The sequence below is a fragment of the Leptidea sinapis genome, chromosome 32 (genome assembly GCF_905404315.1).
Source record: "Leptidea sinapis chromosome 32, ilLepSina1.1, whole genome shotgun sequence".
Classification (NCBI taxonomy): domain Eukaryota; kingdom Metazoa; phylum Arthropoda; class Insecta; order Lepidoptera; family Pieridae; genus Leptidea; species Leptidea sinapis.
The window spans coordinates 11,783,922-11,796,234 of NC_066296.1; the positions used below are offsets into that span (position 1 = coordinate 11,783,922).

Here is a 12,313-nt window from a genome sequence, read left to right on the forward strand (position 1 = left end):
ATACTAAATAAGGAAAACATTTCATTTAAAATTTATATTTTATTTGTAAATCTCAAAATGTAAACCTTGACTAGATTCAAAACATAGAATTTCTCTTACAAACAAAAGTATTTGTTCAAACAATAAATTTACCTACCATTGACTGTCACCACATTGACCCCTCTTCTACCCTTGACTGCCACATAGCAATGTGTTTTCAAATTTGTATGTATGTTTAGTCAACACTTTACAAGGATGTGATTCCTCTGGTGCTACAAGATGGCCGCAGCAATCACTAACCATCAGATCACCAGTATGTATCGTTTTTTGTCTCCCTTTTATATTATAACAAAAATAAATTATCTACATATTTTCTGTTGTAATATAGTTATTTAGGTACACTTTATCTTCTATTTTACTGATAAGTTAAGCCACAACTTATTTTTAATCATTAAATTCAATAATCCAGAATAACAATAGTAATAATAGTCATACTTAATTTAAACAATAGCACCAAATTTATCAATAATCACATATTCTAGCTTATAACAAGTATTTATACAATCTTTAATTCAATTATATTAAACAATAAACTATATAACTACAACCTATGCTTATAATAATAAATCATAGCTATATGAGCTTCATAACATAATATGGTTGGTAGGAGTCTAATTCATTCCTGTTTGAAGAATTTTATGTGTGTATAACATTAAAGTAAAGTATTAATATCTTAATGTAGAAGTGTGCTTCTTATTTTGTCCAGTTCCAGGACACATTGTCCAACTTTACTACAAAAGTACTAATAAATTCAATTTAATAAAAACTATACCACAAATAAATAATGCTTTAAACTAAATTAAAGCATAGTCCTTTTTTAGACTCATTTTCATTCATTCCATCAATTCATGCTATCGTCATCATATAAAAAGTCAAACTCAAGAGAGTTTTGCAGTGCCTTTTTCTGATTGTTTAACTTTTCACATAATGTCATTTGATTTTGTCTTAATTTTAGGCTTTCTGTGACTAGAGATTTAGCTACATCACTGTTACCATTGGTTTGAATGTAGTTGTGATGGGGAGATGTATGGTTTGTGACAGGTCCCCCAATTTTAAAATCTTTCTTTTCAAAAGAAACAACACTATATGGCAGATCCGAAATAATGTCAGCTTCAGTAACAACTACACTTATTGTTGACCATATACATGTTGAAAATTGTTCTGTAAGAATTGTTAAATCTGTGTGAAGTCTACCTGTGTTCTCCTCAGCTGTTGAAATAATACCAGCTATTTTTGATAATTCAACACTCACATCTTTTAGTTTTAATAGAAATTGTTGATGTTGTAGCTCTTGCAATGTTCTACTTCTAAATTTCAAACTGTCGTAACATACTTTTACTATATCAGGACATGGCTTTTCCTTTTCTCTGTTATTATTATAGAAATCACTCTTATTATAAGAAATAAATGTTGTGTAAAGCTTAGAAAAAATATTTTGGTAGTTGTATTTGGCAATGAAAACATCCAGGTCTTTCGAAATCCCTTCATTGCTACGTCTAGCTGCGGATTGCAGTCGAACAGACAACTGAGACCATGCAGTAGTCAACTTATCTACCTTATCCATTAAATCATTTGAGTCCTTGAATATTTTCCCAAATCCACCCAGTAAGTTTGTACCTGTGCCTTTTTGTATTAATTCTTCAATATGTTTTTCTCCTACCTTAATCATAGCTTTAATACATTCTAGTTTAGCTAACAGTTTACCTAAACTCTTGTCAACATTATTATGCTTGATAAGCAACTGTTTACTTTCCTGTTTTAATGACTCAGATCTTGTAAACAGTGCAGTTATAAGAGAATCATAAGATTCCATCTGAGTGAGTATAAAAAAGAATGCATGTCTGTACAGTGTTTGGCTATTTTTAAAATTGTAAAGAGCCTTAGGATGTTCCAGACATCTTTGAACCGCTATTGGCACAATAGGTGATATTTTCTCTGGTATCATTTGCTTCTTATCATATATAAATAATACTATGTTATTTTCATTCCAGTACTCAATAATTTTTTCTTCATTCCCTATTTCGTTACAATGAGACCGAGAAATTATTATTAGTTCTTCACTCGGAATATTTATATCCTTTGTTATCCACCGTTTTAAATTATCTATTGTATCAGTATCTGATATTTCATATGATACATTTGTTATTGTGGGCACACAGAACACTTTAATGATTTTCTTTTCGAGAATACTTTGTAACATGTCAAATATGATAACTTTGCTAGTGATACTGGTTCCTTTGTTTTCAGATGGTATATTAAAAGTGACCTTGGATGGTGAATCTCTTCCTCTAAGTTTTGGATCCCACTCAAGAGCCACTTTCAGCCACTGTTCAATTAAGGCTTTAAATGGTTTTGATATATGATTTTCAAGAAATATCTCATTGGAATATTCAATATCGCCATGAAAGGTTTCATAAATGCAAATATTTTCATGCAATTTTTGTTTTACAAATGGCATCCATTCAACTGGTGCTTTAAATGGTAGAAAGGGTCTAGTTCCACAAATAATTTCAAATGCAAGTAGTCCAAATGACCAAAAATCTACTGAGTTGCTGTAGGTTTTACTGTAAAATAGTTCAGGAGCTAAATATTGTAATGTACCAACAAAGCTAGCACATATGGAATTAGAATCAATTTCTTTAGCATAACCCAAATCTATTATTTTATATGTGACTTTGTCTTCACTGGCTTCAGGCATACCATTTGGAAGGTGTACAACTATATTTTCTGGTTTTAAATCTCTATGTGTGATTTTATAAGTATGAAGGAACTTCATAGCACTACCAATATCATTTAGTATTTTTCTGACTTTAGTTTCTTTTAAGCCACAGGAAGCATCAGGTTTATTTAGTAGCTGTCGCAAATCTCCCCCACTGCAGTATTCCATGCATAGTATAGGTAACTTTGATGGATTCGCTTTGGACAAACCAGTATCAAATTCAGAAGGGATATGTTTCGTACTTACTATATTTGGATGGTTGCATGTCTGTAGCATTTCTACTTCTTTAGTCCATCGTTCTCTATGCTTAGCGGTGAGCTCATCGCCCCATTTGCAAATTTTTATAGCTAGCTTTTCCTCATTATGTTTATGCTTCCACAAAACAACAATTCCGAAACTTCCAGAGCCCAATACTCTATCTTTTACCCAATCTCCAACAAAAACTATATCGTCCATCGTTTAACGCAGCAGCGGTACTATCAACCACGGACTGATAATAATAGATATATTTAATACAAAAATAGATTGCACGTAATTATCCAGAAGCTTATAAGCCTCTAGCCACTCATATAGATAACAAGATTAAAGCTTTCGACTATACTAAACACAACACAATATACCTCATTTTTTGATTTATAAAATAAAACTGAAAATCTTAATAAATTTATTAAAGATAGTTATTATTATTTTTTATTATATTAATTCGTTCTTTCGAACAGGCTATAGCTAGGGGCCTTACTGCCTTGTCGTTAGTATTTTCATTTCTTTGGTATTTATTATTTTCACTATTTTGTTTTACAAAAAGTCCAATCCAGTTTTCTCATTTCATCTTACATTATTTCCATTTTCCTTTTCCAATTATGTATATTCGATAGCGAATATTTATAGTAGTTTCTTTCATCAAATCCAATCCAGTCTTAAAGTCATCAGTTATTTTACCATTTCCGTTAATGTATAATTCTCTAAAGAATATTTTCCATATTTTCCTTTTAGTAAGTCCAAATCCAGTAATATAGTCTCTAATAATTTTCCCCTTTTCTTAAAGTCAAATCCAGTGTAATTTGCATAACTTTTTAGAATAATACCTACCTATTTACATTATCTGTTCAGTTCGCGAATTGCGCTATGCTATTACTAGTTGTATATGTACAAGTTATAACGTATTTACATAATTATAAACAAATTTACAACGTATGTATCTACAAATTACAATGTATTTACAGTACTATATACAAATTTATACAAGGACATATAAGTTGATGTGTCCTTTAATAGATCTATTACTGAGAGCGGGATTATATTGGGTGCACCATATATTTCCAGTAGCTCATCCATCAGCACAAGGCGCTGTATGCCAAAGGACGAACAATCAAAAAAGATGTGATCCAGAGACTGATCTTGTTGCTTATTACAATGGTCACAAATAGGAGAGGAGACAATTTTTTTGCGATGAAGATGAAAATTCAATCGATAGTGACCAATACGCATTCGTGTTATTGTAGTATAGAACTTTCTGTGAGCGTTATTTTTAAACTTACAAAACCAGGGTGTGCTATTAACGGGATTATCTAACAAAGTATACGAATGAGCCTTATTTTCAACTTCTGTACAATTGTACCAATATCTTCCCCAAAGAAGAGTCATACGCTGTTTTAGATTACTTATTATATCTGTATATGGTATGTTAATGTCTAGATCTTTGCAATCAGGATATAGGGATAGATCGGATATATTAATGATAGTTCTAGCTAGAAAATCAGCGCTTTCGTTTCCTGCTACTCCTATATGGGACGGGACCCAAACGAAATCCACTTTAATATCGATTAAACATAGTTCGAACCACAATTCCTTTATAGCAAAAATGATGTAATTGATGTTAGCACTCATTTTGTTATTTGACAAACTTTTTAACACACTCATACTATCACTAACTATTACCCACTTCTTATTAAGTTGATTTTGTTTCTTAATATGCTTTAAAGCAAAAAGAATAGCGACGGCTTCAGCAGTAAAAATACTGGCATATCTATTAATCTTAAAGCCAATACCCTTCCTAATTTCAGGAAGGTAGATTGCAAAAGAAACATTATTATTGTTTTTTGCGCCATCCGTATAAACAAATTTACAATTAGACCATTCTGACAATAATACATGAACCTCCTCTTTTGAAGTTAAATTTGGATCTATTACAACATTAATTGCAGAATATTTACATCGAAAAGAACCTGCATGGCAGGGAAGTATATCATTATTCCGATGAATATTTAAATCTTGTAGAAATTTAAAAAATGAAGAAAAATCTTGCAAGATAAACAACTGTCTCGGAAATGAAGACGATTGATAAGCAATAAGATTCTTAAGAAGATTGTTCGTCGGCAAGCTATAGAGCTTTAAAATAAATCTTTCTTTAAGATAACTAAATCTAATACACAAAGGAGGAAGGTTGGCCTCGATTTGCATAGCAGCTATTGGGCTAGTTTTAAGTGCACCCAATATTGTACGCATACATTTATTTTGTATTTTATCCAGACTATTAACAATTTTGCTGTCTGCGGCGAAACAATGAAAGCCATATTCAAAATGACTACGAATAAGCGATTTATACAAAATTAACAATATTTTAGGGTCCGCTCCCCACGACGTTGCACACAAAGATTTTAATACATTATAAGCTTTATTCGCTTTAATTATAACACTATCTGTATATTTTTTCCAAGAAAGTTTTGGAGTAAATGTTACACCTAGAAATTTTATGTCACATGAAATAGGCAGTGGAATGCCATTGTATAAAATGGGAGGCAATATGATGCGTTTACGACCAATCACAAAGACTTTTGATTTGGTTGGATTTACATTTAAATTAAGATAAGAAAAGTATTGATATAAATTTACAAGTGCTTTATTAATAGTAGCGGCTAAATTAATCAGATCAACTCCCGATACATAGACGACTAAGTCATCTGCATACTGTAGGTTTACTATATTTGGCCCCAAAATAAGGTTCAATCGTCTTATGTACATAATAAAAATTAAAGGAGACAATATTCCCCCCTGACAAACACCTAGAGAAGAAAGTCGTGGTCCATACAAATGTTTATTAAATTTTACATATACTTTTCTGTCAGTCAAAAAGGATTGCATCCAATTTATTATTTTACCTGGTATCCCTAACATTGATAACTCGTCACAAAGCACGGCAATATTTACACTATTGAAGGCACCTGAGATGTCAAAAAATACAGACAAAAGATATTGATTACTTGCTAAACATTGATGCGCATCAAGCTGTAACTGCGCTATACTCTCCCTAGAAGACCGACCTTTGCGAAAACCAAACTGATTATTAGGCAAAAGACAATTTTGTTCTATAAAGAACTCGAGACGTTGTTTTAGAAGCTGCTCAAATATCTTCCCAACACAAGACGTGAGAGCTATAGGTCTATAAGAGTCAGGTAACATTTTATTTTTGTCTGGCTTTAAAACTGGGATTAAACAGTCTGTTTTCCATTCTGCAGGAATAGTATTCTCCTTCCATAGGCGATTAAGATTATTTAAAAAGATGTTGAGACTGTGGCAATTAAGTTTTTTGAGTAAAATATATGGAATGGTATCAAGACCGAAAGATGTATCTCTTCTAGTAAATAAAGCGGATTTTAGTTCTTGTAAAGAAAAAGGCTCTATCAAATATTTATTACTATCATTAACAACATTTACATAGTTAGTTAACTCATTTGATACAAAGTCAGAAGTATACTTTTGTAGAAAATCTGGAATCCAACTATCATTCAACACACTGTCAGGAATGTAAGTTTTGTTAAATTTGCGCATGTATTTCCAAATTGAAGACAAAGGAGTACAACGATTAAATGAATTGCACAAGCCTATCCAGCTATTTCTTCTTTCACTTTTTAAGATAAGTTTTTTTAAAGCCCGCAATCTCTTAAACTCCACATAATTTTCATCAGTGGAGTTGTTTTTAAAATTAATGTCACCATTTTTAGCATTTAAAACTGCTTCTGTACACCTCTGATTCCACCAAGGCGACCAAGGATATTTAAAAGATTTTTGTGAACAAGAACTAGTAGCATTATTACTATTAGAACTTTTGGAAAACAGACAGCTAGGGATTGACTGCTTGGCAGCAGAAAGTAAAATATTACAAAAGGAATTAAAAGCATCTATTGAAGATAAAGTGTCAAATTTAACATCATCCAAATAAGAAACAACTAAGTTACTATACATATTCCAATTCACCTGCTTATAATTAGGGTGAGTGGGCAAATGTAGATTATTACATAATGTGTTTTGCAAACTAATACTATCACTACTTACTGCCATTTTTATTATTACAGGGAGATGATAACTACTGCCCAGTGGACTGTCAATAACTGACCAGTCACATAAAAGAGCCAAAGATGGAGTTACCAAAGTCAAGTCAAGAGCATTAGGACGCCAAGATGGAGATCCTATTGTGGTAGCTTGACCATTATTCAGAATAACAAGACCATTCTCATCTATAACCTCTAAAACATCTTTACCTCGAGGCAATGTATCAACACATCCCCACAACATGTGATGAGCATTGAAATCACCTGCAAATATCATTGGCTCTGGAATGGACTTAATTAAACTGTTTAAATTGTTTTTATTAAATGGAGGATTTGAATTGGAAGGACTGTAAAAACTCACAATACTCAGTTCTTTGTTATTAATTTTAATTTTAATGCAAACATTTTGTAGAGCACTATCATAATATGTATTTATGTTAGAAAATGTGATATTATTATGAATAAAAATTGCTACACCATTGTGTTTATTACCACAATCATTCCTTATTGTGTTATAGCCTTTTATTAAAAAATACTGATGTGGTTTTAACCAAGTTTCCGAAATTATAGCAATATGGATATGATTTTCATATAAAAACCTTGTAAAAATAAGCCTATTACTAATAATACTTTGAGCGTTCCACTGCACTATATTCAATGTATCCATAATAACAATTAACTAGGTGTCTTTTTTCTAAAAGTGTTATTCAGAATTTCCTTAATACTATTTGAATTTATAGTTAACTTATCTTTATTTGTACAAATTTGTAAAACTGCTTCAACCAAGAGGTTCATAAATTTGTCAGATTTTATAAGATTGCTCAGGTGTGTGTCAATATACTTTGAGTTTAATTGAGGGAAAGCAGATTCATTGAAGAGATCTGAGTATCTAACACTACGGGACTTCACTTTGTTTTCTTCAATTTTTTGTTTTTTCAGAGGACAGGTAGATGAGATAGCTATGTGATCTCCACCACAGTTGGCACATTTTGTTAAAGTTTTTGGACACATTTTAAAATTGTGATTGTCAGAACATATGGAACAAACTTCATTGTTTCTACAAAATTTAGCAATTTGGCCAAATTTCATACAGCGTAGACACTGTTTAATAGGGGGTACATATACATTAACCTCATGCCTCCAGTGATCAAGTGTTACATACTCAGGTAACAACGTTGATGCAAATGTGACTGCAACAGTTTGCGTTGGAACAAAGGAGACAACACCCTGTGGGTCCTTTACTCGCCGCATGAACCTTCTCACAGCAATAACTTTTTACTCAATGCAATTAATTGATGAATTTTTTTGTTGGAGTAATCAGTGGGAACAGAAGTAAGAACTCCAGTGACCTCCGTTTCAGAAGCCGGAATTGAGGCAACCATCTCCAACTCGCTAAGTAGCTTTTCATTTTTTAAAAATACATTCGCATTGTTAGGCAGGTTAAAGGTAACACCAACTTTAAAAGCATTAACGGACCTCAGGTGCAACACACCCGATACGCAATGCCTCCTGATTCCATTTGACAGACCCAACCTGTCCTTGTCTGATATTTTGACTTCACCCTGCTTGCGATTGAGAAATACAATAAATTCCTTCTTATTTGAATTTTCGTCGTATAACCTATAATAATTTGTCGCTCTATAAGGGGTATACTTCTCTTTATCCTTTCTTCTTACAATGAGACGTTCAGTCACCTCCGCGTCAGATACCGAGGATTCGGATAGGGGAAGTTCGTCTGCTGGTTCTGCGTCGCTCTGGCCGTTCTTCGGCCTTTTACCTGTACGCTTCCCCATGGCGATGGGGAAGCGCACTTAACAATTTATATATACAAAAATCGAATATTTATAAACCAGGATAAACAATTTACAAGTATGAAAAATATATGCACTATGAACAATAATTTAAACAATTTTTTTTTGTATAAGCGCGCCTTCCTTCGTTCACTCGTTCCCGCCAAAAAAAAAAACCTTATTAAAGATAGGTCCACTGTAAGCAAATAATAATTATTCTTTGTTATTTTTTTGTTTCTACGTCCAATATTAGGATAGGCATAGGGTTTAAGACTATACAGCCATGTCTTCAGCGTAAGTATACGTTCTGTTTGTCCATTTTAGTTTTTTGACAGCTCGACGACTGACAAATTAAAGTGATGTCCTAAAGGACGTAATAATCAATATCGCTTATTTACTTTTGTAAAAAATATAATATTGATTGATATGGGTGATTTCAAAGGGTATAATAATGCGGAATGGCTTGCACATTGCGCACCACAGAATACGCAGGATCTGTGCATAACTTTGAATTGACCTGTGGTCTGCTCCATTTGGTTGAGTCGTCATCGCGGCTCCCAGACGTGGATAGCCACATGCCATCTTTAATTGATCTTTTGCTGACTACTTACCATATCTCTGTCAGACACCCTTCTCGGAATTCTTCAACCATTGCCTAGTTAGGAGTGTAGCGCCAATCCAACGAACATGGCGCAGAACACCTGCGATCCGCTGCGTTTGGTATTAAAAATATTAAGAAACAATGCGTTCCTTTTTTGCAGGGTAGGACCACGGAGACAGGTTTGTTTCTTTTCGGATGATCGCAGTGCCTGTGCTGTTGTGATAGTGCAGGTCATGAATATTTTCAGACCAAGCTCTATAATAAGTATCGATCAGTGGCACACAGTGGTAGCACAGCCCTGGTTCGATGCATCAATTAAAGCAGCAGCTGACTGCAAAAACAGGGCACAAAGGCTCCGAAGTGAAAAGTTCTAAAGACAAGATACAACCGTGCCTTCAGAATGTTTAGGCGACAAATCGAAAGTTCAAAATCTAAACACGTCCGTCAATAGTTGCAAACATGATTCCTGCTCGCCGAATTAGGCCAAATATTAGGATATCATCGAATTTATTGTTTTAACTTTTAACCGGAGTAGTCGTTTCGGTAGCTAACACGCGTGAGTCGAGTGTTATTACAGTTTATAATTACATTTTCTCACAGTGCCTATTAATAACTTGTGTATAGCAGTTTTTATTATCTTATTGGTGGTGGAGTATTTTTACTAGTAAGTATTTATTAACAATTTAACATAGATATCTAATTGCGTGCTTACTAACTTAGACTTACTACCAACTTATCCATTATGGATATAACCCCCCCAGAACCTCCGGATCCTCCGGATATTCCATTACCTGGATCGAAACGTCGTTTACAGGACAGCGCAACACATATCGCAAATGCAGTCTCTAAAAAGACAATCATTGATACCGATATGGCTTCTGCATCCATACAGAATATATATAATCACCCAACTTTAGTTGTGGGGATTAAAGAATACACCTCATTAGATAAAGGTCCATTTATTGTTCATGTTTCCCGCACTGAAGAAGATCCCTCTTCAGGTTTAACAATAAGACCTATAAAATTTGGTCAACTTTTACACAGACATAAAGTTGCCAATATATGCCCGGATGGTATTCAAAAAGTTGGTAGGAATAAAATAGCAGTAACCTTCAAATCAGCATCAGATGCCAACAAATTTTTAGATAACCCACTTTTAACTGCAAACAAATATGAAGCAAATATACCTAATTATAATATTACAAAGATGGGTATTGTCCGCCAGGTTCCGGTGGACTTATCCATGAATGAGTTTGTCGAGTCAGTTGATCTTCCCACAGGTTGTGGAAAGATTTTAAAAGCTCGCAGACTCAATAGAAAAGTTATTGAGGATAATAAAGTTTCCTGGATCCCAACCCAAACTATAGTTATTACTTTCCAAGGACAATCACTCCCTACCAGAATATTCCTATTCCATAACTCCCTTCCAGTAGAAACTTACCTCTTCCCCACCATTCAATGTCAGAACTGCAGCAGATTTGGACACATTAAAACTACATGCAGATCCAACTCAAGGTGTTATAAATGTGCCCAATCCCACTCTGGTGACTCATGTAATATACTAGAAAAAGATGCAAATTGTATTAATTGTTCTGGACAACATTTTTCCACCAATAAAGGTTGTCCTGAACATGGTAGGCAAAGAACAATTAAAATAATAATGTCACAAGAGAACATCTCTTATGTAGAGGCAGCAAAGCGTTGCCCAAAATCTACAAGGCCATTCACAGAAATTCTAAGTAATCCTTCCTCATCCCATAATGCCCCTACAACCCACATGAGCCAGACTAGTATTCCTTCTGCTCCAACTACCTCATATAGGAAAACTGTTACTTCTCTTCCACACTCTAGAGCCCCATTAAGCAAGTCCTATGATAAAGCTGCTCATCAGGCCATTATTGCTGAGGTACCTTCAGTGTTCCCCAATGGCTCAGCATTAATGCATCAGTCTATTCCCTCCTCTACAGTACAGAATGAAAACCTCCTGGAGGTTCTCCTTTCACTCATTCTAAGTCTCATATCAAGTAACACTCTTAACATACCGTCCAACGTTGCCCATAAACTATCTCACATCTTATCCCTTTGTAACAATCATGGCCCCAGTGACCATCCTTCAATGGAACACCAGAAGCCTACGTCCTAGGAAACCAAGCCTTATTCATCTTATAAATAAATACCTTCCCTCTGCCATCGCCATATCTGAGACATGGCTGGCCCCTGGATCACACTTCAGGGTCCCGGGCTATGCATGCCTCAGGGATGATCGAGCAGATGGTGTTGGTGCAGGCTGTGCCTTATTTTTAAGACGCACCCTTCCCTTTTCCCCAATAATCCTTCCAAACCAACATCCTGGTATAAATATTGTTGCTGCAAAAGTTTTGAACATCTCCATGGTCTCTATATACATCCCTCAACCTCATTCAACTATGATTGCAGACATCCTCCATTTAATCTCGTCTATTCCCTCTCCTATGATTCTAATGGGAGATTTTAATGCACATCACATGTCTTGGGGCTCTAGCACTACTGATTATTTTTCTCTTTCCCTTCTTGATATTTTTGATGAATGTAATCTCTGCATAATAAATGATGGCTCTCCAACCCGCAGGGTTGCTCCTTCTCAAAATCCAAAAAGTGCAGTTGACCTGACCCTATGTTCTCCTTGTCTTGCTTCTCTTATTTCTTGGAACATCCTTCAAAATTCCAATGGCAGTGATCACTATCCTATTATCATTTCATTACCTGATAAAGTAATCCCTGCTCAAAATTTTTCCCCTTCTCTCAAATACAGATTAACAAATGCTAATTGGCAGCAATTTTCCACTTGCCTTGATGA

At 34.3% G+C, this 12,313-nt stretch overlaps 1 protein-coding gene and 1 long non-coding RNA gene across 3 annotated transcripts; one reads left to right on the plus strand and one right to left on the minus strand.

Annotated features, from left to right (window-relative positions):
• Positions 1 to 19: 19 nt before the first annotated feature.
• LOC126974263 (inhibitor of nuclear factor kappa-B kinase subunit beta) lies at positions 20 to 3,476 on the minus strand. Its single transcript, XM_050821717.1, has one exon. The coding sequence runs from the start codon at positions 3,212 to 3,214 to the stop codon at positions 881 to 883; it is 2,334 nt and encodes a 777-aa protein (XP_050677674.1). The 5' UTR covers positions 3,215 to 3,476; the 3' UTR covers positions 20 to 880.
• Positions 3,477 to 6,001: 2,525 nt separating this feature from the next.
• LOC126974301 (uncharacterized) lies at positions 6,002 to 7,526 on the plus strand. 2 transcript variants are annotated; one of them, XR_007731503.1, is made up of 3 exons: positions 6,002 to 6,562; positions 6,760 to 7,027; positions 7,111 to 7,526. It is a non-coding gene; the product is annotated as an uncharacterized LOC126974301 (long non-coding RNA). The 2 variants fall into 2 exon arrangements; XR_007731502.1 differs by having other exon boundaries at positions 6,002 to 6,210.
• Positions 7,527 to 12,313: the final 4,787 nt, after the last annotated feature.

Bases quoted from the DNA above. Each gene is read 5' to 3' on its own strand.
- LOC126974263 (XM_050821717.1), bottom strand. From the start codon at position 3,214: ATGGACGATATAGTTTTTGTTGGAGATTGGGTAAAAGATAGAGTATTG.